General features: G+C 54.9%; 8 protein-coding genes across 8 annotated transcripts; 4 read left to right on the top strand and 4 right to left on the bottom strand.

Moving 5' to 3' along the window:
• Window positions 1-2,892: 2,892 nt before the first annotated feature.
• CCM_03045 (formate dehydrogenase) lies at window positions 2,893-4,671 on the top strand (the record flags this gene model as incomplete). The annotated part of the gene is made up of 6 exons (XM_006668197.1): window positions 2,893-3,150; window positions 3,240-3,296; window positions 3,346-3,429; window positions 3,480-3,634; window positions 3,710-4,254; window positions 4,331-4,671. The coding sequence occupies 6 exons, from the start codon at window positions 2,893-2,895 to the stop codon at window positions 4,669-4,671; spliced, it is 1,440 nt and encodes a 479-aa protein (XP_006668260.1).
• A 460-nt stretch (window positions 4,672-5,131) lies between these two features.
• On the bottom strand, window positions 5,132-7,060 carry CCM_03044 (amino acid transporter; the record flags this gene model as incomplete). Its single annotated transcript, XM_006668196.1, has 2 exons — window positions 5,132-5,944; window positions 6,011-7,060. 2 exons carry the CDS (start codon window positions 7,058-7,060, stop codon window positions 5,132-5,134), a joined length of 1,863 nt encoding a protein of 620 aa, XP_006668259.1.
• A 1,502-nt stretch (window positions 7,061-8,562) lies between these two features.
• Window positions 8,563-9,389, top strand: CCM_03043 (DnaJ domain protein; the record flags this gene model as incomplete). The annotated part of the gene is made up of 2 exons (XM_006668195.1): window positions 8,563-8,637; window positions 8,757-9,389. The coding sequence occupies 2 exons, from the start codon at window positions 8,563-8,565 to the stop codon at window positions 9,387-9,389; spliced, it is 708 nt and encodes a 235-aa protein (XP_006668258.1).
• A 521-nt stretch (window positions 9,390-9,910) lies between these two features.
• Window positions 9,911-11,626, bottom strand: CCM_03042 (mitochondrial DnaJ chaperone (Mdj1), putative; the record flags this gene model as incomplete). Its single annotated transcript, XM_006668194.1, has 3 exons — window positions 9,911-10,100; window positions 10,154-11,376; window positions 11,438-11,626. The coding sequence occupies 3 exons, from the start codon at window positions 11,624-11,626 to the stop codon at window positions 9,911-9,913; spliced, it is 1,602 nt and encodes a 533-aa protein (XP_006668257.1).
• A 601-nt stretch (window positions 11,627-12,227) lies between these two features.
• CCM_03041 (uncharacterized protein) lies at window positions 12,228-12,854 on the bottom strand (the record flags this gene model as incomplete). The annotated part of the gene is made up of 1 exon (XM_006668193.1): window positions 12,228-12,854. The coding sequence occupies one exon, from the start codon at window positions 12,852-12,854 to the stop codon at window positions 12,228-12,230; it is 627 nt and encodes a 208-aa protein (XP_006668256.1).
• A 576-nt stretch (window positions 12,855-13,430) lies between these two features.
• CCM_03040 (uncharacterized protein) lies at window positions 13,431-17,283 on the top strand (the record flags this gene model as incomplete). Its single annotated transcript, XM_006668192.1, has 5 exons — window positions 13,431-13,436; window positions 13,987-14,320; window positions 14,517-14,628; window positions 14,701-15,351; window positions 15,405-17,283. 5 exons carry the CDS (start codon window positions 13,431-13,433, stop codon window positions 17,281-17,283), a joined length of 2,982 nt encoding a protein of 993 aa, XP_006668255.1.
• A 443-nt stretch (window positions 17,284-17,726) lies between these two features.
• On the top strand, window positions 17,727-20,453 carry CCM_03039 (dead box ATP-dependent rna helicase; the record flags this gene model as incomplete). The annotated part of the gene is made up of 2 exons (XM_006668191.1): window positions 17,727-17,991; window positions 18,043-20,453. 2 exons carry the CDS (start codon window positions 17,727-17,729, stop codon window positions 20,451-20,453), a joined length of 2,676 nt encoding a protein of 891 aa, XP_006668254.1.
• Window positions 20,454-21,126: 673 nt separating this feature from the next.
• Window positions 21,127-24,717, bottom strand: CCM_03038 (uncharacterized protein; the record flags this gene model as incomplete). Its single annotated transcript, XM_006668190.1, has 1 exon — window positions 21,127-24,717. One exon carries the CDS (start codon window positions 24,715-24,717, stop codon window positions 21,127-21,129), a length of 3,591 nt encoding a protein of 1,196 aa, XP_006668253.1.
• Window positions 24,718-26,266: the final 1,549 nt, after the last annotated feature.

The raw sequence follows: 26,266 nt of genomic DNA, 5'->3' as shown, positions 1-26,266 counted from the left end.
CGCCGCCCGAGGACGACTGGTGGCTCGGGCTGCAGGTGAGCCGGTTCAGCCAGCACTGGCCCGGCGGCGACTGCGCCGGCGAGCGCTTCTTCTACCATGCCGCCGCTCACCACGACTGCTACTACCCGGACGTGCCGCACCCGGAGAAGCACGAGTACGCGACCGTGCTCGACCATCTGCGGCGGCGGCACGGCCACGAGTTCGCCACGCGCGTCAACCAGGGCGTGCTGTGCCCGACGACGGCCGTGGCGGCGCAGAAGGACGGAGAGGTGGTGCGCCGGGGTGGTGCGGAGGCGCCGGTGCCGGCGCTCGGAGACCGCAGGAAGCTGGTGTTTGCGTCGGCGGTGATGCAGTACTATGAGAGCGCGCGGCCGGGAGCCGGAGGTGCTGGCGGTGTTGCCTGCGCGGAGCTCGGAGGCGGCGCGCAGGGGCTGGATATTGCGCTGCTCCGGCAGGCGGGCTTTGCGCTGTGGTCGAATCAGCGGCTCAAGGGGCTGAAGAGCCTCTCAGACCTGCCCAGTCTTTTGCATCGAACAAAGACGCTCGCCTAGGGCCTATTCTGTATAACCAACCGAAGAACTTGTGCGACTTGGTGTAACAATATTATGTATAGCTATAATCTCAGCTTATTCTTGTCCGTCGGGAAATTAAAGGACCTGTGTGCAATTAACGCCGTGCAGTCCGCTGTTTCAAATCAAAAGTCTGTCTCGATAGTCGATGCCTATTGACGGTGGTTGGGATCTCGTTGGACGGGGTATTATTTCTCGGTCGGCGGACGCGTCGGGAATCGTTTAGCATTGTTGCTTAATTTCGAAACGACGATTCCTCTTAGACCCTAGCCTGCAGAGCTTCAAGGGCCTATATGTTATGTTTTATTTTCCCCGCTCTCGCTGCGCTGTTGACCGCGACTCGGGCCCGCCATCGGCGCATCATGGCCCCGGAGCCCGGCGGTCGTGGCCGCGCTCGCTAGAGCGGCATATCGCGCCGACTCAGCCACGCTGCACCTGTGCGGCCCAGCTTCGAGTCACACACACCCCTCCTATGCCCAGCCTTGCTAGCATTATGAGGCAACAGCAATGCATGCATCCTCTTACAGCTCAGGCATCTAGGTGGTAGCCTTGGCCAGGATCCCTTGCCTGTCGGCAGTTTGGACAGCAGCCCATGTTTTTTTGTACCTACGTTCGTCTGCTTCCCCCGGCAGACGGATTCTCTCGGTCACTTGCACATTTTGGCCAGAAATTCCACCCACACTGCTTCCAACGTAACTCACGGGCGTTGTAGTCCATTGCAAGCCCGCATGAAGATTGCTGGCTGGTGCTGGCCCAACGCCAACGGGGCCGTGTTAGTGCCGCCGCAAGTAAAGTTCTTCAGTGGAACTCGGCCGCTGTCGAAAAAAGGGTTGATGCCCAGTCTCGCTCTAGAACGGGGAGAAACAGAAAAAGAAGTAGTGGAAAAAAAAACATGAAACAATCGTCTTCACGAGATTGAAACTCGGACTGCAAAGACTGTTCAGTCGACTTTTTTGCTGTCCACGCGCTCGGCAGCTCGGAAGGCGACCGGCCGCCAAACTCGGGATTGCGCATCTATATGCCCGCCGTTCCACGTTCCAGTGAAAGAAATGGAGCAGTGGATATCCCGGAAGGAAAGGGGGTCGATCTTTATGGTCTGGTGATGTCGGCAAGCAGGCGGCTGCATCAGCGCCGTGTCCCCGCCGGAGAGTTCTCGGGGGGAGAGCGGCCTAGTACATGCCGTATGTACCCCGAGAAGGGGCGGGGCAGCGACTATTGGGATTTTCAATGGGCCTTTGTTTCGACTTGATGGACTGGGAAGCGCCGAATCCTGCCTGGCCGCCCGCAGAATCAGGCAGAGGTTGAGAAAGCACGCCACGCGCCAGCTTGGTGCCCTGTCTCGCTCCTCCTCCTCCTCGACTTGTTGTAGCTCTCTCAATCCGTTAGTCAGTTACACTGATGCGCTCCAACTAGCTTGGAGCTACCCCGCTCGATCGATGGGCTCCAGAACTGTTGATCCTTTAGGTGGCTGTGCCATTCGATGGTTCAAATCTGCAAGCCCGCTTCTTATTATTACGTTAGTAGAACCCGACGCCTGGTAGCAACGGACAGCACAGAAAGTTGCCTGCTGCAAGCCACAAGGGTTAGGCAAAATTGCATTGCTGAGCCCAGCCCAGTTCTTTTCTCAGCTCCATGGTGGGAGAGGGGAGGGGTTGGCGGCGGGATTGGCGGGATGGAACTATCTCGGGCTTCGGTATTGCTCACACCACTAACAAGCTCGACGACGACGGGGGCCCAGCTAGTAGAGTTGCGCCAACGACGACAGCGGCCCTTCCCAAGCACCGCCGACAGGGAGCAAGGTCCCCTCCTTTTCTTCTTCTTGTCGCCGGGCTTCTTGTCCGTCTCCAGGAAGCAAAAAGTGGACATGCCGAACAAGCTGCGAGTCTCGCCTCTCCGTAGTGCGACCACACCCCGGGCAAATGGGCCGTCATCCGTTAGGCCATGACGTTTCCCTCCCTCCCTCCTCTCGAGGCAAGTCAGTTCGTGTAGCACATTCGAGATTGGACGAGGCACGAAAGGGGGTGTCTCCGTCGTAAAGGAGGGGTAAGAGCCAGAGTTGCCCGCAAGACAACAGTATTCAGCATACGTATAAAGACGTGGCGTTGCTCGCTCGAGGCTGTCGAACGATTCCTTTCCTCCCCCTCCTTTCATTCCGCATCATCATCCTCTGACACATACCAATTACTCCTCTTATACAACTTCCCAAATACGGTAGTACTAGCGCACCTCCAAGCCGCCTAAACCTACAACATACCTTTATAAAAGGGAAGCTCCCCTCCCCCGTTCGAATCTTCTCTACAGTAGACTTTTCAAAAACGTCAAAATGGTATCTTTTCGCCCTCTTTCCCGTTCTCTGCCTCTGGCAGCTTCCCGCCCGGCGCTCTTCCACACGCGCGCTACCTCGCCTGCCCTCCGACACGCCGTCGCCGCCACGGCGCCCGGCTTTGGCAAGCGAGGAGCCGCACCTCCGGGGCGCGCGCCGGGCGGCTTCGTCCCTGGTTTGTTTCGTGCGCTGACCACTGCCCGCGAAAAGGTCAAAGTTCTTCTTGTTCTCTACGACGGCGGCAAGCACGCCGAGCAGGTTCGTCTCGTCTCCCCGCCCTCTCTTTATTGCAGTCTGCAACCTGCAATCGGACTTGCCTAGGAAGGGCGTCGTCGTCTTCTCTCTAGTCTGCAGCGCTCAGCATCATCAATGGGCAACGAGAAAACAAGCAAATGATAAAGACGGTTACGTCAAGGATTTGTTGTTTTTCCCATCAGCCTATAATGTTGTTAGCGCTCCGCTAGTGATCGAGTCTTGACAACCCCCGATGTGCGGGGGAACTCCAGATCAACGACGCTATTCTTAGACCTGGCCTGGGTTCGCAGATTAACAAAAAACATACTAACATGTCTGATCAATCAAACTAGGTTCCTGAGCTTCTCGGTACCACCGAAAACGAGCTCGGCCTCCGCAAGTGGCTCGAGGACCAGGGCCACACCCTCGTCACCACCTCGGACAAGGAGGGCGAAAACTCCAAGTTTGACCAGGAGCTCGTCGACGCCGAAGTCATCATCACGACTCCGTGAGCTTTCCCATATACCCGCCTTCTTCTGCCCTCCCACAAAAAAACCCTCACTAATCTCAAATGCGACCCTAGCTTCCACCCCGGCTACCTCACCGCTGAGCGCCTCGCCAAGGCCAAGAAGCTCAAGCTCGCCGTCACGGCCGGCATTGGCTCCGACCACGTCGACCTTAACGCGGCCAACGCGACCAACGGCGGCGTGACCGTCGCCGAGGTCACGGGCAGCAATGTCGTCTCCGTGGCCGAGCACGTCGTCATGACCATCCTCGTCCTCATCCGCAACTTTGTGCCCGCGCACGAGCAGGTCGAGCGCGGCGACTGGGACGTCGCCGCCGTCGCCAAGCAGGAGTACGACCTCGAGGACAAGGTCGTCGGCACCGTCGCCGTCGGCCGCATTGGCGAGCGCGTCCTGCGCCGCCTCAAGCCCTTTGACTGCAAGGAGCTGCTCTACTACGACTACCAGCCGCTCAGCGCCGACAAGGAAAAGGAGATTGGCTGCCGCCGCGTCGACACCCTCGAGGAGCTGCTCGCCCAGTGCGACATTGTCACCATCAACTGCCCGCTGCACGAAAAGACAAAGGGCCTGTTCAACAAGGAGCTGATTAGCAAGATGAAGAAGGGTGTGTTGCCCCCCAAATCAAATCCATACCACGCGCTGCGCCGGCATGTACACAAGACTAACACACACACGCACAGGCTCGTACCTCATCAACACCGCTCGCGGCGCCATCGTCGTCAAGGAGGATGTAGCCGACGCCCTCAAGTCCGGCCACCTCGCCGGCTACGGAGGCGACGTCTGGTTCCCCCAGCCCGCCCCCAAGGACCACCCGCTCCGCACCGCCAAGAACCCCTTTGGCGGCGGCAACGCCATGGTCCCCCACATGTCTGGCACCTCGCTCGACGCCCAGAAGCGCTACGCCGACGGTACCAAGGCCATCCTCACCAGCTACTTCTCCGGCAAGGAGGACTACCGCCCCGAGGACCTCATCGTCCACAAGGGCGACTACGCCACCAAGGCCTACGGCCAGCGCAAGTAAATGCGTCTTGATTTGGTGGAGAACAATACGTAATGAAGTGTCTTCTTGTTCACCAGTTTGGCGTACCGATATGATCCTGGACACCGGCTGTGTATATCTATAGGAGAAGTTAGCAATACATCCTATCAAGTTTGGCGTGTACCTTGTTCTGATCCTCCTCAAGTGGCTGGTGATGTCTTTTCGGGGAGTTCGTTTCTATATCGTAAAACTGGTATCGACGTTGTTGAATTAATATTGTAATATGTACCCAAATGCGGTATACAAGCAGTGTATGTAGCTGAAGTCCCCAACGCCCGCCCGGGCAGTTTCATTCGCCCGTCCATGCTATGTTGTTTGAATCGTCATTTTCCAACAGGCTCAATACAAGAAATAATACAGAAAAAAACACCACAACCCCCAAGTTTAATCGTGGGCCATGTTTTGGTAAGTGTACGCCCAAACGTCCTGTTCAAGGCCCTATTTATTTCCAAATCTGCCACCACTTCTTGCCGTGGTCGCCCATGTTCTTGCGCTCCCGCCCACGCACGCGTAGAAAATACACCGGTATACCCGCCAACACGAAGCCAACAACAAGCAGCGTCTGCAGGGGCTGGGCAAAGACGGCACGACTGAGCAGGAAGAGGCTGACGCAGCAAAAGATGATGGGCGTGGTGATCCAGGTTCTGTAGGGGCGGTCAAGCTGGGGCTCAGCCACGCGCAGCACGATAAGGCCGAGCACGGTCAGGAAGTAAAAGGTGTAGCCCGCGACGCCGTAAAACGTAACCAACGTAGAAAACTCGCCGACGACGCAGTACACCGCAGTGATGGAGCAGTTGAGGAGTAGTGCGTAGACCGGCGTGTAAAAGAGCCCCGTGTCCTCGTCGCCGACCCAGCTGCGGAGCTTCTTGGTCAGCCAGGAGCGGGTGCGTTGCGTCGCAAGACCGTCTTCGAGGCGGCGGTCGCCGAATCCGATGCGACCAAAGACGGTCGGGATGTAGCCCTCCTTGCCCGCGACGTAGGTCAGACGGCCGGCGGTAAAGGTGGATGAGTTGAGGGCGCCAAAGCAGCTGAAGCTCACGATGAGGGCGATGACGAGGGCGCCGGCGGGGCCGAACACGCGAGACCCGAAAAGCACGGCGACAGTGTTAGAGCCGTTGATGGCTGGCAGCGGCAGCACCAGGAAGTAAGCCAGGTTGGCGAGAACGTAGGAGAGAATGACGAGCGGCATGGCGGTGTGGATGACGCGCGGAAGGTCGCGGCTGGGATTGCGGAATTCACCGACAACGTAGTTGGTCTATGGCCGAGAGTAAAGGTTAGCATATATACTTGATGGAGCAGATTGCGAAGCGTGAGCGCCTACGTTGTCCCATCCGTCAAAGGCCCAGAGACCAGCATACAAGGCGAGAGCCCAAGCCGACAAGTCACTCGTAGTGCCCTCGAACCAATCATGCCCTTTCCAATCGAGCGTAGGTTCACCGGTCAGAGTACGTCCCGTAATCGCTACCGCAATACCTGTAATGGTAATAAAGAGAAGCGCCACAAACTTGAGAAACATGAGCATGTCGTTGATCCTCGTCCCGACGCGCGTGGAGACGCAGTTGAGCATCGTCACGGTCATGATGCCGACGAGCGCGACTGCCTTGCTCACCCAGGGGCTGATGGTCTCGGCCTCGGCCCCAATCACGGCGCGCACGAGGTACTCGCCCATGATGATGGAGATGATGGCCGCGCTGCCGGGTTTGAGCACCAGTACGGCCGACCACGTGAAGAGGAAGCCGGCCAGCTCGCCAAAGGTCTTGGCGAGGTAGACTTGCGCGCCGCCGTTGAGGGGAATGGCGCCGCCGAGCTCCGCGTACGAGGCGCCGCCCGTCCAGGCCAGAACGCCAGCGACAACCCAGACAACGAGGCCAGCGCCCGCGGACCCGACGCGCGAGCTGACCTGGCTGGGCGAAGAGAAGATGCCGGACCCGATGATGAGGCCGACAATCAGGGACAGCCCGTTGAGGTAGGTGAGCGTCTTGTGTTTTTCGAGCGCGCCCCCGCCGAGGCCGCCGCGGGAACGCCCCGACGTCGGCGCGCCGATGGGCGCGTACCCGCCCACGCCGGCCGCCGTCGACGACAGCGGAAACAGGTTGGCGGCAAAGTCAAACGTGGACGAGGTAGAATAGGAGCGGCCGAGGCGCGTGTCGGCGGCGCCGCGCGCAGCGGGGTTGTCGTGGTCAAAGGGGTCCTCCTCCTCGACAAGGGAGAGGCGTCGCGAGGAGGAGATGCTGGGCCGCGAGGACAGTTCCGAGGATGTGGAGGCGGCGGTGCCGCCGCCGTTGTCGTGCATGACGCTGGAGGAGGCGAGAGAGGCGAGCTCGAGCGAGTCGCGCGTCTGCGACGGCAGCCCGCCGTTGTACGCGGGCATGGTTGTGTCGTCGGTCTGAGCTTGGTGTATCAGAGACGACAAAGGAAGAGGTAGTGGCGAGAGCTTATCGAATGGGGCTGGGAGCGGGGCTTTCTATTGACAACCCATCACGTAGTCGTGGCCAATGTCGATGCGTTTCGGCGGGTGTGATGAGGGGGGTTCGGCCGTTTCGAATCAGGAGGTGTGGTTGTTTGTCTCGTCTATGCGCCAGCCGGTAGATGCGTCGATGGCCAGGTGGAATCGGTCGAAAATATTTAATAATACTATTAATAATAGCTTTATACTAGGTATTAATAAAGATAATAAAGATATTAAAATCTAGAATAATTAAGATATATAAAGTATAATAAATACTATATTTAAAGCTATTAAATAAATATAATTAAAAAGTTTATAAAAAGTTTAAGGGGGGTTTATATAATTTCCTATTTTCTTATAATTAAATATAACTATTATAAAATTATACTTATAGGTATAGCCTACTATTTCTAGGATGTTGACCCTATAAAATCTACTAAAAATTAGTAGGGGTTATAGTATTTAGTAGTGTTAAGCGATACATAATCCACTTTTTATTTACTAATAATATGGAGGTTCGGCAGACATCGTAGGCCAGTGGAATCGTACTGTGATGCGAGCGATTCAGATGATCGGGGGATAAAATCAGATGCTGTGGCTGATGCGGGTTGAAATGCGTGTAGGCCTCGTCAAACTCTGGGACGAGATACGGGGTATCGGAAGACTTGTTGATGTCGCCGCCCAAGCGTTGATCGAGTTCAAGCGCGGCTCCCGTCGCTGTCTCAGCGTCATGGGGCGCGGATGGAATGAGGACGTTGGAAAAAAGCCCGGCTTCGTGGAAAGCTCCCGCGCGAGCGCGAGGAAGTCCTCGTCCGTGGCAACTTGCAGAGCCGCAGCCGCATCATAATAGTGATACTTCTCCAGTGGCGCACCCGGCTTGCGAGTAGAGCCCAGACTAGCAAAATCGGGCAGGCGAAAGTTGGATCTGGTGTAAAATGAAAGGATCAATTACATCTTTCAACTCGCTACACTGAGAATTACGTTTCAACTTACCCTCCAGGTCTACGAATCGTCTACGTGAATAGTTCCCTTGAGTAGTGTTTCCGTATTAAATAATAATAGTAATCATTGTCCATCCTCTTGTACTGAGGTATATGAACCTGTGATAGTGTAATTCAAGCGTGTCATCAACAGACTATGATACTGGCAATTTGACAATAAACTCAATTCTCTAAAAATGTCTTTTTTTTTCTAGCGTCAGTAGTTCTCATCTTAGCCGTTACGTTTGTTTTTCGTATTATAGTTCAAGATATCTTTAGCATTCGCCATTTTCTTTCATCGCCTGCACGCTCCAGTATAAAAACCGCCACTGGAAGTTGACCTGCCTGCCATCGCAGACCCGCTTTGTCCTTTGCCAACATCAATCAACGTCCAACAAGTCGGCCGGCAGTACGCTGCGATCGTCTGTCGCATCGAAGTAGACAATGTCGACCGATCAGGACAAGGAAGACAAGGCCGCGCTCGATGCGCTCGAGACGGAGGCGAAGGAATGGGACAAGGTTAGTCGGCCAGCCGTCCATCCACCTGTGTCGCGCGACCTCCGGCATCGCTAACCAGCTATCGCCAGGATGCGGAAATTGACAGAATATTGAAAGCCTTCAAGCTGAATGCGTAAGAGCTCCCTATTTCGCCGTCTTTCCCCGAGCGCAGCCCCCCCACTGACCATGGCCCTTGCAGGTACGCGATCCTCGACCTTCAGCCCGGCGTCCCCGAATCCGACATCAAGATCACGTACCGCAAAAAGTCGCTGATGATCCACCCCGACAAGTGCAAGAACCCACAGGCGCCCGAGGCGTTTGACCGGCTCAAGAAGGCGCAGGTGGAGCTCATGGATGAGAAGCACCGGGAGCGGCTCGACGAGGCCATCGCCGACGCGCGCATGCTGCTGCTGCGCGAGCGCAAGCTGACGGTGGACAGCGAGGAGCTCAAGACGGACGACTTTGCGCGGCGGTGGCGCGACAAGGCGACCGAGGTGCTCGTGGACAATGAGCGCCGCCGCCAGCGCCAGCTGCGCGCGCAGATGCAGGAGGAGGGCCGCGAGCAGCGCCGCCAGGACGACGAGGCCGATGTGCGCAAGCGCAAGCGCCAGCACGAGCAGGACTGGGAGGCCACCCGCGATGACCGCATCACCAACTGGCGACAGTTTCACAAGGGGGGCAAGGCTGGCGGCAGCGGCGGAGCTGCTGCTGGTAGTGGTGGTGCCGAGCCGGACAAGAAGAAGAAGAAGAAAAAGATGAAGCCCATTGGCTAGAACATGCGTGTGGAGGCCGAGGCATCGAAAGGAAAAGAATTACGACATCATATACCCAAAGACAGAACCAGAGGCTCGTTGTATCCTCGCGAGGGAGGTAGCGGTTTAACTACTACGAACCGTCCAAGGCAGGGATGTGCATCACTTGAAAAGCAGTATTAGAAGAAGGGGGGGATTGTCTCCAACTAGATAGAATGATCTCTCCATATACAATTCAACATTTGCTCTATTAGCACAAACGGCGCGCCTCCTCGCGCTTTTCCGCCCAACACATAACTGCCAGCCCCATAGCTCTCCGTGGCTACAGGGCCAGCATAGTTGTACGCCTGCAGCGGAAACAAAACGCCTTTTTATACATCCCCATGCCTGTCTGTGTCTTCCCCTCTCTTTCAATAAGAAACAAATACCGTCTTTTATAAAACACCTTTGTGAATGCAAGAGAAATTGCAGGTCCGGTGACCAGGATAGGACCTGCGCGGGCAAGAGTCCGCTCAAATATGGTACAAGGTTTAGTAGCCGGATCAGGCAGAATCTGACTTTTTCTTCTCATCTTCGACGTCGCTCGTTTTTGTCGACGACTCATTAGTAGAAGAACCCGTCTCGCCGCCGGGCTTGTTCTGATGCGCCGGGTGGTGGGTCATCTTATGCCATACCGACTTCAGGAAGCCTTCGTTTTCGTTGGAGGCCACATCGTCAGTAGGGGGCGCATTTCTATCGAGATTAGCAAGTCAAGTTGAGGCCAACGCAACGTGGGAAAGGCTCACCTCGAAGGCGAGACATTCATGACTCGTCGCGCGGTCTTGTCGTCCATTTCATCGGCCAGCATCTCCACAATGGTGCGCTGGTTGGCGCTGAGGTACTTGGGCATGTTGACGCGGAACTCGACGCGCAGATCGCCAGAGCCGCCCCGTCGGGATCCCAGGCGCTTCATGCCCATGCCGGAGAGCGTGATCTTGTCGCCTGTGTTGGTGCCCGTCGCGACCTTGACGTTGACAGTGCCATCGAGTGTGGGGATGGAAACCTGGCCACCCAAGAGGGCCGTTGTCAAGGGGATGCTGGCGGTATGAAGAATGTTGGAGCCTTCTCTCGTAAACTTGGGGTCCTTGGCAACGCGAACAAATACGTATAGGTCGCCGCGCTGTGTGCGGGCGTTGGGGTCCGCGGATCGACCAGTCGCAGGCGCATCACCCGCGCCATCGACGCGGAGCCGCATGCCGTCCTCTATACCGGCGGGGATGTCAACGGTGATGGTCTTGCGTTCGCGGACTACACCATGGCCAGAGCAGGTCTTGCATTCGGAGCCCTTGGGAATAGTCGAGCCGGAGCCTTCGCAAGTACCGCAGGTGGAAGCCATCTGGAAGCCACCCTGCATAAAATGAAGACGCGTTCCTGTACCGTTGCAAGCTTTACAAGGCGCGCGCTGGGTTCCGCTTTTGAGGCCGCTCCCCGCACAGGGGCTGCATTCGACGGTTGGTGTGATGGAGATGGATTTGCTTGTGCCCTTGGCGGCTTCCATGAATGTGATGCTAGCCTGTACTTCAATGTTTTCTCCAACGAGAATCTCTTGTTGAAAAGGATTCGAGCGCCCGCCGCGCCGTCCGCCGCCCTGACCACCTGTAAAGGCGGAGAATATATCGTCGAAGTTGAAGCCGCCACCGAAGCCACCTTGACCACCGCCACCGAAGCCATGGAAGGGGTTGCCTGCTCCGCCAAAGGGATCACCGCCGGCAGGATTACCATTTGGGTCGAAGCCGGCGGCCCCGAACTGGTCGAATTGTTCCTTCTTCTTAGGGTCGGATAGAATTTCGTAGGCGGATTGAATATCGCCAAACCGATCCTTGGCGGAGTCGTCCTTATTTGTGTCGGGGTGATACTTTTTTGCAAGGCCATAGTATGCTTTTTTTATTTCGGCAGCGGATGCGCTTTTATCGACGCCGAGGGCCTTGTACGGATCTTTGGAAGAAAGCCTGTTCGTCGTATGGAAGTTCTAGATGGGCAAATTAGCACCCATAGCCACCGACTGCAAGATTCTTCTGGCGACCACATACGCGTGATAGTGAAGGTAAATTGGTGCTTTTGGCGCCGGGCAGCTTGGCCGATGGCGAGGTTGCGCGCGACGGCGCAGTGTGAATTCTGGCGCATCTCTTCAAGGGGCCAGCAATCTTGCAAGCGGACGCTGCGTTGTGCGCCAGGGCGCGCGCCGGCGCCGTGGATTTCAGCAAAATGCTCGAGTTCATAACGATTGATGGCAATTCATTTGATTTACCAGAAGCACGATCGAGAGAATAGATGGCAAGATGAGGTTGGGTACAGCGACCTCGGTGTGGTTCTAGGAGGTTCTCGTTGGTTGGAGGGACTCGACTTTTTTAGCCGGTCTTAAACCGGGCCAAGCTGCCTCAGGCGTGAATGCCGTCATAAGCCGACCGATACCGCGCCGAAATGGCAAGGATGCTGTTTATTGGTTCAGGCGAGACACAAGGTGGTTAAACATAAGAACATAGATAAAAAGTTATATGAAAGAATCAATGTTTACGAAAAATGCAAGGCACGATCTTCTAGCCGAGTTTACCATGTACCAGATAGTAAAATGTGCAGGAGTGACAATCAGAGAGGTTGGCAGATCCACAACGCCGTAAAATAAACATCCAGCTGCCAAAATCAGCAGTTGTGCGACAGAAGCGATGTCGCCTCTCGCTAGACTAGTAGAAATTGAAAAATCGAATAAGAATGAGTATCATTGCTGCCATGCTTCCGAGTAGAGTTATCGCAAATCCCAATGCCAGGTATAAAAAATCACTGGAAACGCCGTGTCGTGAATCGTGAATTGGCTCGGTTCGTCTAGTCGGCAAACAAAGCCTCGTTCTTGCTAAGCCCGACTACCTTGACGGACTTGCTGTGGCGAATTTTGCAGATAAAATCGACAATAACGTCGTTCTCTTGAATGCCGACGCCATTAAAGTGCTTGCGCACGGCGAGAGCCAGGTGTTCTTTATTCTGTCGACGGGCCTTTCGCTTGCGTACCATGGTGGGTGAGTATAGGCCGATGCCGGCTCTTTCTGAGAGGATATATTCATGGAATGTGCTGATAAAGGACGTCGCGGAGGGCAATTCGTGTTCTCGTCGGTAGGCGTGCAGGGCGTCTCGCTCGAGGGAGGCCCATGGGATCTGGCGACACAGGGGAGGCAATGTCAGCGTCGGTAGTGATGATGCAAGGCACAGCTGGTCACGAGCAGAGGTTTCGGAGCCTCGGGGGAGGACAAAAGAGCTTACTGTAGGAGGTGCGGGCTCGGAAAGACCTTGTGTCGGCGCCGAGGTTGGCACATTGGTGAGCGGTTCGCGAGCCTGGCTGTTGCTGGTCTGGCTGGCGTTGCGGCGCATCTTTGTGGAGGATGCTGAGGGGCGTTCTTTTGTAACAGGGCCGTCCAGCTTGTCGTCCTGCCCTCGGGCAGCCGTTTTGGGAGGCATGGTTCGTGATGTTGGTGGTGTTTGCCAGTTGTGCTGTTGAGGAGGAAGGGAAGCGAGGAGAGAGTGCTCGGAAGGCTGGCTGTAGGCTGGAGGGCGGGTAACTGACTGGCCTGTGAGTTTAGAAAAAGGTACCTAAATTGAAGGGCACTATAAGAATAGGTAGGTAGGTTGCCCCACTGTATCTTTTGTGGGCTTATGACTCGATGGGGGTGGGGGGTATACCTCGACGGGGCTGCGCAGTATGAAGCCGTTCAAGTCTACAAGCCCTTCGAAAAAAATATTATACTCTCTGTAGACACGGAAGATTATTTGCAAATCTCGACAGCATACGTACCAAGTCGCCTCGGAGACAGCTGGCCAAGTACTTGCCTACCTGCCTACCCATTGAAAGGTGTCTCTGTTGGTTCCCCGCATCCTGTGGGCATGTCACTTCATGGTATCTATTTGTATTGGGTGCAAGGTATTGTTAACCAATTTTAAAAATTAAAAAAAAAAAAAAAATGCCGGTATTCTGCTGATTAAATGTTACATGCGAGGGGTTCCGTCGAGTCGAGTCGATTTTCTATTCGAGTCTACATGCTGGTACGATTTGAGTACCTAGATGAAGAGGCAACCACCCACATAATATATAGTGGTAGTCTTATTAATGCGAAGACAGATGCCGATAACTAGCAGTCAGACGCGCCCTTATAAACCAAGACATGGCTGAGTGTCTCTGGCGCCGTATATTATATATACCCCGCATCTGCCATCTCCAACCGTTTCCCCAAGCTGCAGGCAACCCGCGACCCGTAGCCCGCCGGCGCTTAGGTGCCTCTGAGTCTTTGGTGGGGCCGCGCGATTCGGTGGTCCGGGTCTCATAGGTCAAGGTCTCAGAGCCTGTACGAATAACGAAGCCAACTCCATAGATTCCTACTAAGGTACATACGTATAAGAGGCAGCGATATAATGGCCATCACAAATGGACGCTAGGACGCAAATGTCCGTCTTTAAAAGCTACATCATCCTCATTTTCATTCGCTAATACAGCCCCGGTCCAACCACCTCGCCACCGTCGCAACACATCTCGCATAATAATTATCAAGGGCAACTAACTGCCAACCGGCAGTCCGCCGTCTCCACAACTCGCTAGTGGGTGCGCCCCCATGTCTTTTCAGAACCAGACTTGAGCTTCAGCCTTTCTTTGCTCTTGAGCTCTACAGACCTTGAACCCAAGATCAACTTCAACACACGCAAGCAAAACGGTCTGCGCCCGGTTCTCACGGAACCAATATTCGACTCACTAGCTCTAGATCGTGCCGTCTGTCCCGCAATCGAGGCTTCACCTGCTCCTCGGACATCTTCCGCTGTCGTCACCGACCAGCCTCATCGCCACCCTGGCGCCTTCTCGCTGCTCTTGGGACTTGCATTTCTCTGTAGAGCTGTTGAAACCCGGGACGAGACTTGCATCTCCAGCAAGGATACACGTATCTGGTGAATCCGCTGTTCCGACGTTCTCAGTCTTTTGGCCCGCCCGGCTAAGCAACCACTCACCCTCGTGTCCCATCCATTCCGGCAGTCATAGATCTGTCGCCATCAAATGATGCGCAATGCGACCCTGCAAATGATGATGCACAAATCCAGCATCATTGTTGATGAACATGTCTGACCTTGCTGCCTCAGTGAGCCCCCACAATGGCTTGACCAGCCCTGGTCATGCAACGAAGCGCAAGAGGAAGAGCCGGAAAGGCCTCGAGAAAAGATTTACCTGCGAAATCGATGAATGCGGCAAGGTGTACTCACGCGCAGAACATCTGTAAGGCTGTCAATTACTCGTTAATCTGTCTCACCTAACACTGCCTCCCAGTCAACGCCATCAGCTCAACCACAACTCACCCCAGACATTCCGTTGCGACTATGCTGACTGCAGTCGCACTTTTGTCCGCCCCGACTTGCTCAAGCGTCACATAGACAGACACATCGCAAAAGATACCCATCTCAGCGACCCGAGTGTCACCGCAGCTCGCTCGCTCTCACCGCTGACGCCAGAAGCAGCCATGCACCGGCCGGTGTTTACTCACCCAGCTCATTCGCCGTCTGGAAACGGTGCATACGGAATGGGCGTCGAGGCTACGAGGCAGTTCGGCAGTAGCGATACGGCATCTCACATGGCCGTTGCCAGTGCCGCCGCTGGAGCCGGCGAGGGACAAACACCTCTTCAAAACCTTGCTCGTCACAACCAGCACCAAGTTGACATGGGCTACGGCTTATCAGCAACAAATTACACACCAGCGCCAGGAGCGCATAATATTTCTCTCGAGGATCCGGCTGTAACAGACCAGATGGATCTGTATGATCACATGCCCATCGGAGATGCTGGGCCAGTATTTAGTGTCGATGCTGGCCTGCATAAATCCCCCACTGGCGGGATACCTGAGGATTTTATGGCCTATTTATTTGATTCGGCGCCCAACACTTCTGGTGCTGGAAACAATGCGTTACCGCAGGCAGCAATGAAGTAAGTACTGTGACCATCTGCCTTGTGAGGAGGAGCGCTAACCGCGATTGCAGCTATGGAGATCTTAGCCATGCTCAGTACCCGAACAACAACGCCTATCTTGTGAGTCGGTCGGGCCCGATCCAACAAATCGGCCCGCAGCAGATTATGTCGGTATACAACCTGCTGGAACCAAATATGCCGGAAGCTAGCATGTCCGACGCCAGGAGCCAAGAACTGTTCGATTACATTAAAGATCGGTTCCATGGAAACGATAGCGACGAGTTACGCCATACGAGAGATTCCATCATTTCTGGTGACAGAAGTAGAAGTGATCATATGCTGAGCAAGCGAATGATGCAGGCTTATATCGGCTCATTCTGGAAGCACTTTAACGCGCAGATGCCAATTTTGCACAAACCCACGTTTGCTGCTGACAAGACGCCTGCTATTCTTCTCTTGGCAATCATGGCCACCGGGGCTGCGTGCTTGGACAAGAAGCGTGGAACCGAGGTGACCATGGCGGGAGTGCGCCTTTCCAACTTTCTCGTCACGCATCTGCGGTGGGAAGTTTTCATGGACCCGGGTTTCCGGCCTCCAGCGAAGCTGTGGGTCTTTCAAACGCTCATTTTCTTGGAGCTGTATGAGAAGATGTGCTCGACCAGGGAAATGCACGAAAGAGCGCACATCCACCACGCCACTACCATTACCCTTATGCGACGTGGTCGCAGCTTGATAGGAAAATCATCTTCTGATTCACCAACACACGCAGGCGCGTTTATGCCAACCAAGACTGCGGACGAGCAATGGGAGCAATGGATCACCAACGAATCAACACGTCGAGTAGCCAGCGCAGCCTTCATGATTGACTCGCTCCATGCGACCATGTTCGGCCATTCAGCCGTCATGGCTGCTCACGAAATGCGACTGCCGCTTCCCTGTGACGAGTCACTTTGGACAGCGACGAGTAGCGCTGAATTCAGTAGGGTTGAGAAGAAGCTGACAGCGCAAGGCGTGACGCCTGTGTCCTTTCTAGAGGGCCTTAAGAGAACCCTCAATAAGCAGCAAGTCTACACAACCTACTTTGTGCGAGCTGTCCTCATTTCCGGGCTTCTCAACGTTACATACCATCTAAATCAGCGAGACCTACAAGCCAATGTACTTGGCAGTGGCATGACGCATACGCCTGGTGCCCGGGACAAGTGGCGAGTTGCGTTGACACGTGCATATGACTTTTGGCAATCGGACTTTGACGAGTCTCTGAGGGGACAAGAGCCGCAACGGGACCCATACGGCATTGATGAAATCGACACCGACACTCACACCTTGTTTGAGAGCCGCACCGTGCTGCATCACCTCGCCCACATGGCCATGCACGCCGACATTGTCGACTGCCAAATCTTTGCGGGCGCCAAACGTCTCTTGGGCCGGCCTGTCAGCGCCAACGAGCTCGCAGCCGCGCAGCGGCGCATCAAGGAGGACTGGGCGCCGTCGGCCAAGGCCCGCGACGCCGCCTTTTACGCGCTCAAGCTCCTCCGCTTCGTGCTCGCGCCAGAGCAGATTGGACGTAGGGAGGACGTGCCGGTGCGGCCGCAGCCCGGCCAGCCATACGAGATCCGCAACGACATTTTGCTCAACCGGCCGTGGGTACTCTACTTTGCGGCGCTCATCGTGTGGTGCTACGGCTACGCGCTCGAGGGGCCGAGTCCGCGCGCGGCCACGGAGCCGGCGACGACCCGCGACCGCTGGACGCAGATGCGCGGCTATCTTTCCGTGTACTCCGGCCTCGACGCGCCAGCAGAGCTGCAGGACATGCGCGGCTTCAACGGCAACACGGCGCTGCTCATGGTGCTGCGGGATTCGCTGGGACAGTCGCGCTGGGAGCTACTTCACGAGGCGGGCAAGCTGCTACAGAACTGCATAGCGCTGGGCCAGGGCCCTGCAGTCGAATAGCTCGACGATTGATGCCGGTGATCATTACCTCTACATCTAGTATGTTGCCATTTGCGGACCAGTTGTGCCCATCATAGTAAATCTTCCTAACAATTACACCTATCTCTTTTTTTTTAAAAAAATACTGTAGTTATATCTATAGCCATAAACGTGTGGCAACTGGAACACTGTGCTATATTTTTTATCCTTTCCTACAGTAGATGATGATCACTACCTACCTAATTTGTAGTAGGTAATGATGGTGCGAATAGGTACTAGGTGACTAGCGCTATTCTTGTCATTCTTGTCACCTTCACCTGCCCCATTCAAAGCATGCACCCCGCTACGATAAGATAACGACCGAGGCTACCCCCAAAAAAATTTGGCTGTGGTAGCGGATGAAGAACATCGGTTAACTACCGTCAACTCTCGATAGTCGGAGTTCAGACACAATACCAGCCGACATGTCTAGACGCGCAGTGTCTCCAGCAGCCTCTGAGCCCGAGGTGGATATTTTTGGGTCCATCTACCCAGGAGACGATACCAACGGCAAACAGAATGGACCTGCCGATGCCGAGTTCGACTTTGACGGTCTCATGAATGGACATGACCAAGACGACGAGGATGATGACGAAGCATTTATCGCGCTGAGGCAGGCTGCATCTTTTAGAAAATCTTCAAATCTCAAGGGCCGCACAGTCAAAAAGGGTGGTGGCTTTCAAGCCATGGGTAAGACCTGCTGGCCTGCTTCCTCTTAACTTTTGGCTGACCGCCCTGTAGGCATTAACGCCAATCTTCTCAAAGCGATTGCTCGAAAAGGTTTCTCGGTCCCGACGCCCATCCAACGAAAAACGATACCCTTGGTCCTCGACAGAAAAGATGTGGTTGGCATGGCTAGAACCGGCTCCGGAAAGACGGCCGCCTTCGTCATTCCCATGATTGAGCGCCTGCGCGCTCACAGCGCACAATTCGGATCGCGAGCCCTCATAATGTCGCCATCGCGTGAATTAGCCATTCAAACACTCAAGGTTGTTAAGGAACTCTCGAGAGGCACAGACCTGAAAGCCGTTCTGCTCGTTGGTGGTGACAGCCTGGAGGAGCAGTTTGGTTTCATGGCGGCTAATCCAGACATCGTCATTGCCACTCCTGGTCGATTCTTGCATTTAAAGGTCGAAATGAGCTTGAATCTATCTTCCATCAAATATGTCGTCTTTGACGAAGCCGATCGTCTGTTCGAAATGGGGTTCGCTGCCCAGCTCACCGAAATTCTTCATGCCCTACCGCTCTCGAGACAAACACTGCTCTTTTCTGCCACGCTTCCCACGTCCCTTGTCGAGTTTGCTCGAGCTGGTCTTCAAGACCCGAGCCTTGTGCGTCTCGACGCCGACACCAAAGTCTCCCCCGACCTGGAAAGCGCATACTTTAGCATTAAAGGAGGCGAAAAGGAGGGCTCACTACTACACATCCTCCATGATGTCATCAAAGTACCAGTTGGGAAGCCGGAGGACGCTGATGACTCCGAGAAAGATTCAAAGAAGCGCAAGAGAGGACCTGATGGTCCCGCGCGACCCACCAAACATTCTACAATTGTGTTTACAGCCACAAAACATCACGTCGAATATATCGCCAATCTGTTGCAGTGGGCCGGTTTCGCCGTTTCGCATGCCTATGGTTCTCTCGATCAAACAGCACGACGTATTCAGGTTGAAGACTTTCGCCACGGCAAGACCAATATCCTGGTAGTCACCGACGTTGCTGCCAGAGGTATCGATATTCCCGTTCTAGCCAACGTCATTAACTACGACTTTCCCTCGCAACCTAAAATCTTTGTTCATCGTGTCGGCCGCACTGCCCGTGCAGGTCAGCGTGGTTGGAGTTACAGTTTGGTTCGCGATACCGATGCCCCTTACCTGGTTGACCTGCAGCTATTCCTCGGAAAGCAGCTCGTTATTGGGCAGCAGAAAGAGAAGCCATCATATGCTGATGATGTGGTTGTCGGCTCATTGATAAGAAACACGCTAGAAGAGCACGTGGAATGGTTTAACCGAGTAATACACGATAACGACGATATCAGTGCCCTTCAAAAGGTCTCCATCAAGGCAGAGAAGCTGTATCTGAAGACAAGAAACTCTGCTTCTAGCCAAAGTGCCAAGAGAGCTCGTGAGGTTGTGGCGTCGGGTGCTTGGGTTCAACTGCATCCTCTCTTCGGAAACGACGTTGACCGTGGTGAAAAAGCGCGCGCGGAAATGATGGCAAAAATCAGCGGCTTCCGACCCAACGAAACGATTTTTGAGATTAGCCGGAGCGATAAATCCTCCAATGAAGCGGCTGATGTAATGAAGCAAATCCGCAAAAAGATCACCCCTCGCAGGAGGCCAGAAGCAGTAGTACAGGAAGAAATTGAGGACGATGGAATGGGCGCCCTCACAATGGACGATTCTGACGAGGCCGTTGTTGACGATGGTGGCCTTGATGCCGTGGACGACGACTCAGACGATGGTCTAGAGGTTACCGTTTCCAATGCTGGCAAGTCTAAGAAGGACAGGGATGACTGGCGCGATGCGGACGTCTTCATGACCTACACCCCGCGCACGACAAACGTCGCCGAGGAGCGCGGTTACGGCGTGCACTCTGGTGGTGCCGGGTCCAGCTTCATCGAGGCGGCACGCGATGTGACCATGGACCTGGGCAACGACGAGTCGGCCAAGTCGTTTGGTGAGGCCAACAAGCAGCGCCTGCGGTGGGACAAGAAGTCGAAAAAGTACGTAGCGCGACAAAACGACGAGGACGGCTCCAAGGGCGCCAAGATGGTGACGGGCGAGAGCGGCGTCAAGATTGCGGCGTCGTTCCAGAGCGGCCGCTACGACAGGTGGCGCAAGGCGCACCGCATGGGCCGCACGCAGCGCGTCGGCGAGGACGAGAAGGCCGGCGCCGCGGCCCTGCTGTCTCAGGGCGGCGCGCGGTACAAGCACAAGCAGGAAAAGGCGCCCAAGGCCGCCGACAAGTACCGCGACGACTTCCAGGTCCGCAAGAAGCGCGTCGACGAGGCCCGCGAGAAGCGCGTCGGCCGCTTCCGCGACGGCGCGGGCAGCAAGAAGGAGATCAAGGGCGTTCACGACATTCGCAAGGCCAGGGAGGAGAAGCAGAAGCGCAAGGAGAAGAATGCCCGGCCGATGCGGAAGCGATCGTAAATGTTTATAGAGTATACATGGGAGCACTGGCGTTAATAAAAGCATCCTATTTCGTCGCGTTTCAACAATTGTTCTCTTTGGTGACCGTGTTTGAACAGAAGGAGCTCGGATGAACCTGTCAGATTATGGAAATGCTATTAGTTGCTTTCTATTTCGCACCACTATGGGCAGCAACGCTCCGAAAAGCTCATGCCAGATAAAATGTTGAATAAGCTGCACACAAACATAACAAGGAGAGAATAAATAATAAGGTGTATAAAAATATGGCCCATTAAAAGGGGGTAAATCTGCTATCCATCAAAACCTTGGCCGTTAAAAAGGGCCCTTCGCCCAAGGTAGTTTCCCAAGCAAACACCATGCACCGTAAAAAATGCAGAAATGACGCAAGAAAACAGCGTTGGTCCGTCGAATCAAATGACTAGAATGGGGGAGAAATGCTTCTCTGCAGTATTGGCGCAAAAAGGTAAAAGGTCCTGCCTGGCAGGGCCACACCATCCCAACCATGACGCCTTGAAAGAACCCCCAACAAAAAGAACGCGGTTGATGATGATATGGGTATCGAAGTTATTATAGTGGTATAGGGAAAGAACGCGCAGCGAATAAGCGTATGACGCTAATAGAAATTATCGTAAAATGGAATGGGGGGAAATGTGGCAGGTGGACGTAGCAGTCGCTACTCTATCTCGAGGTTCAACAACCATGACCTGACTGCTTCGCGGAGCAGGTTGGGTCGTCTTCTCGAGTTTGTGACAATGGGCACGTCACCCTCTTCATATCGCTGGTCAATGACGTCCCGGATAATGTCCTCCAGCGCAGACAGCATAACAGTCTTGCATTGTACACGGGGTACGTCCACAGAGGGGTTCGCCAACTCTGTCGTCTCCGAAAGCGAATCGGGAGTTACGTCGGCACTGCTGACGTAATTACTCGTTGCTCGCATGGGCGCAGCCGGCACCATATCTTTGATGGCCTCGGCGTTGGCGCTGACAACCTTCTCAACAGCCTCGACCAAGGACTTGTCGGCGTCGAGAATCACTTCTTCGACCCATTCTTCGTCCAGTTGGGTTTCATAAGGCAGAACGGATGGTGTGTGGGCGCTGACTGGCTGTGACGAGGGCAGGTCGAGCCCTGCTCTAGTCTTCACTAGCCTGCGATACACGAGGCGAGTGACAGTATTTGTGGTAGTGTCAGCCATGATGGTGGAGCTTATGTCCACCCAACGTTCATCCAATTCACCATGCTGAGTCGAAAGCGGTGCTGGGGTAGGCTCAGCACGCATTGCCGCCTTAACCTTATCAACGAGGTTATCTTGAAGGGGAATGGCCTGCAGTGAAAAATCAGGGTGGAAACGGCTGAGCCAGCCTGCGGCGTTCAACGGTGTATCGCCATCGATGGTAATTTGTGCTGATTGCTCAAAGAAGTCCAAATTACCAGGCAATCCCGGTGTAGACAGATAGCCGCTGCTAGAAGGTGAGCTAATAGCAGATTCAAACGATGCAATGTAGTCAGGAAAGGGCACGTCCACGTCGATGATTCCATCGTCTGGATTGATCGAGGTCTTGACGGGGGAGTCAAACACTCCGTTGGGATCTGGAGTGCGATCCGCTTGCGAAAAAGACGCCCGTTGCTGCTTGACGTTGGTACCGGAGGTGCTCTGTCTTGTCATTGTCGGTGCGGCATCTACAGATGCACGCGGAGACGGCGCCCTTGGCAGATCGCTAGTCTCTTCAAGTACCACAGACTCCTGTACCATTTCCGCCAGTGTGTCAGTCTTTGGAAAGGTTGACTTAACGGGCGACCGTAGCTCGCTAGTCTGGCTGGCAGTATTGCTGTCGGAGGAGTCCCTTCGTCGTGCCGTCCAGAAGCCACTCATCAGATTTCCCCATTTTAATCCAGAGCTTGGGGGGCGAGAAACCGTCGTGCTCACGCTTGCATTGCTCTCGCCTCTCTTGAGCGATCGCTTCAAGTCGTCGGCTGCGAAACTGCTACTGCTTCCCGGACGGTGGCGCAAGTGGCTATCACTTCGTTGAAGGCTTGTGAAATGCGGCGTAGTCGTCTCTTGCGTGATGGTCGCGGTCGTGGCAGCGCTACTTTTCCTGGTCACTAGGTCGCTACCAGCCATGGGTAAGTTGGTGGTGCGGATAGATGCAGCATCGGATGCGCGTCTCTGGTGATTTCTATCCAGGCCGAATTGTGCAAGTTGGGGGATGACGGTCGAGTTTTTTGCGCTCTGGCTCCCCACACGTGAGTGCGATGCTCTTCTTAGCCCGGTTCGACGATTAATCTTCCGTCGAAGAGACTCTTCTCGCAGCACAGGAATCACAAAGGTTGGAGGAGAGTTTGAGAGCGGACCAACAGATGTCGACGTGCTCGCACGGTGCAGCCGGGGGGCGTTCATCTGCTGATTGGCAGGCAGAAAGCCGGCGAGGAGAAATACCAGTCTGCGGGCAGCCATCTTGTCATCGGAGATGATGATTGTTCTTGCAGGTAGGGACATATCCTCTTCATGCTTATGACGGGCTTGGAGAGCCGCCTTTCTGCGGTGCGACGGGCTGGAGAGAGCAGAGAGCCAGTCCACATGTGTGGCAAGGAATCCTGTAAGAACGTTGTAGAAGAACGGCCCCTTATTGAGTGATGACGCCCATTTCGCTGTCCAGATAGCCTCATCGCGCCAGATGCCCCAGCGTCCCTGTCCAGTAAAAACACGCGCAGCACCTATGCCCATGACGATTCTGCTTCTTGCAAGCCCAACTTCCAAAGCAATATCAATATCGTTTGCCAGGCAGTTGGGCAAAAGGGAGACCAGCTTAGTGGTGCTTTTGGCCGGTTTCATTCTCGGAGGCTCAGCACTACGTCTGTCATTCATGTTTGCAGTTCTCATAGAATGGCTCTGGTACGCAACCATGGGTGTTTGTTGACCAGGAGATGCAGTATCAGCATGCTTCAGTAGCTGGTGTATTCTCGTGGCGGAAAGAGACTGAAGATGCGTCAGGGTTCGCATGATGATGTCCCAATGTTGTGTCAAGGAGTCGATCCTATCCTCGACGTCCAAGGCAAATGGCGACTCATTGGGATCAGTGGGCATGCCGGAGCCAAACATGTTCCAGCCACCTCCACCAGCCCGCACAGAATTGTAAGAAGATGAGTAAACCTCTTGCTCATTATACGAGCCGGGCTCGCGGAATGTCGATTTGGCGGGTGCGGCGGAAGAAATCCGCGACGTCGCGGGAGGGAGCTGAACAACGAGAACAACAGCATACATTGGAGTGCGCCGTTGCTTTGGTTGCTTCTTCTTTTTGCGAGCAGCCGCTTCATCCATGGTGGGCGGAAAAGGGAAACCGGTATTCTCTTCTGTACTTCGGTTCTGCGGCGTGGCACAGGGCTCGACTTCTTCGAGGGCTAAATTGACAGGGAAGAGGCGAGTGATCAAGACCTTTTTGCGATCACTTTGACGAGGTGTGGCAGAGGCTGTGGGGGGCATTGAGCCAAATGTCGGGGACATGGCTTGCGACGAGAATGACTGCGAGAGCTTGCTTGAACGCATGCTGGAACGACCGATGGAACTGCGACCATCTCCGATACTAGAGGCGGTCTCACTCGTGCGGGTATCGCTAGGGACGACGTGTACTTTCGTAGATGTCCCTTTGTAGGCCATGAGTTCGGAGTTGCCAAAAATGCAGCTCGAGAAGGTGGCTAATTCTTCCCGATACTCGCGATAGGATCTCTGGGTATCAGTTTCGGCCTGACTCTGATTACGGTTATGTATGGAGCCACGTCGATCAAAAGCCCCTTGGCGGAAATGAGATTGGGTACTCTCGGTATGAATCGAGACTGGGCGCGAATGGCTCACGCTACCCTTACGAGGGGATAATGGATTCCTTCGGCCATCGTTGTTGGATGCCGTGCGGTCGACCTCAGTCACAGGATGACTGTCGAATAAGAGGGATGCAGAGGACGCCCCAAGATTATCTTGCATAATCAGGATGCGAACATCACGAACATCAAAATCGATTTCGTCGTTGAAGTCATACGCGCTCGCCGAGGCTGCTGATGGCGTAGGAGGCGCCGTAGAAAATGGAAAGACTTGATCATTGCGATGTTGGTAAAGCGCTTGCGCGTCGGGGAAGAGAAGATTTCGTGTATGTATGTCTTCTTGCACCGAGTCCAGCGAGAGTAGTGGGCGCGGGCCACCATTGTACGCTTGATCATGAGAACTGGCCGCGCCGTTACTGCCGGTGCCGAGATTAAGCAGCCGGCCGATCATGTTTCCTGTTGCGACGGCCGGTCGCTTGGCGAGGTCTCTTTAGTTTAGGCCGATGAATTGCCGTCCATTACCGGGAAACGTGTTGGAGTGTTGTTGCCGGAGTGGACGCATAGTCGGAAGACGACGTATATGAACTCTCGATTTGTGCAGCGTCGACACGGCACGCCGATATCCTGGTACTGTTGGAAGGAAGTGCTATTGACGGGGGTTGTCGGCTTTTATTAATCTGGGGCTCAGTCTCAACGAGGGCGGGCGCGTTGTTGAACTGTCGGGGGTATGGGTGAGTTTGGTGCGCGGGGGCGCGGGCGCAGTTGGTGTATTTGAGAAGATGCGGCAGCAGGAGAATGAGGATGCGAAAGTTGGCAGACAAAGGTGCACAAAGGTCAGGTGAGGCGGGAGCACAGAGGCGAGTCGGTCAATGTTGTCGTGGTTGTCGAGTGATGCACATGCCCGGCGGGTGGCCGGAAGGGGGTCGGAGCGGAAAGTGTTCGGGGCTTGTTATGGTGGCAGGATGGTTCGGCTCGTCGGTATGGTGTACAAGCTGAGGGCAGTACGGCGGCGTACAAGAGGCGGCGGGAAGGCTGCGACAAAAAGAATACGGGCTGGGGAGGCGGTGATGGAGGCAAAGACTGACGAGGACAAGAGGACCGGGCGGAGGCGATTGAAATCAGTGGCCCGATAACTCTGGCAGTGGTGTGGGAGGAGGTGGCCGAGACTTGAGGACCGACCCAGAAAGCTGGGACGCGGTGCTCATTCAGCAACGAGTGGAAGATTTGGGGCGGCGCCGCCCACCTCAGGGCGTGGGCCAGGACAAGGTATCTTAGCACCTTTTGGTGGCGTTCAGTGTTGTAATTAGCTTAGCGCCCTGGGACACTCTGATCCCCAGTCTCGCTGTCGAAAGATCTCGCCGCAAACTCGGCTGGATTGTGGGATGGTGGATTGGCGGACAGAAGCCTTTGCTTGCTTGCTTTCTTGCTTTCTTGCCTGGTTCCTGGCTTGGTCAGTCAATCTGTTGATGGGGTAGGGGAAGGTATCCAAGAGCCCTGGTTTCCCTCCAATGTCGTTCGTTTGGCGAGCGGGCGGCAGGCTGGCAAGACCGCGGCAGAGATGGGGTGGCAAAGGAGTCTGGCTATGGCCTTGGGTGCTGCTGATCATCCACATTGTTGGCAGGAGGCAATCCGATCTACAAAAGACGGGGGCCGTGGGATTGCACGAGTTGAAGCATCACGGCGACTCGCCACCCACACGAATCAGAGTGTTGACAAACGGATGGAGGGACGACACCAGTTGCCAGCTGGCACCAGCTGGCAGCCAGCCGGATTCCCTCTTTGCCTCTTGCCTCTCCTCTGCTGTCCAATGTGCATACCCGTCTGTCTTTGGATGCCCTCATTGACTAATTGTACCAATATTCAATTACCGCTAATACCGGCTGCACAGTCCGTCTGCAAACCCTACTCGTCCATTGATGGCAGCTGCCCACACATGCATGATGGCTGCAGCTTCAACATCGTCCGTCAAGCCCGCCATGCCCGCTTCATGCACCAAAGAT

Source organism: Cordyceps militaris (assembly GCF_000225605.1).
Source record: "Cordyceps militaris CM01 unplaced genomic scaffold CCM_S00002, whole genome shotgun sequence".
In the NCBI taxonomy this organism is placed as follows: Eukaryota; Fungi; Ascomycota; class Sordariomycetes; order Hypocreales; family Cordycipitaceae; genus Cordyceps; species Cordyceps militaris.
Note: the sequence above shows the minus strand (reverse complement) of the source record. Positions and strands in the feature narration are given on the sequence as shown.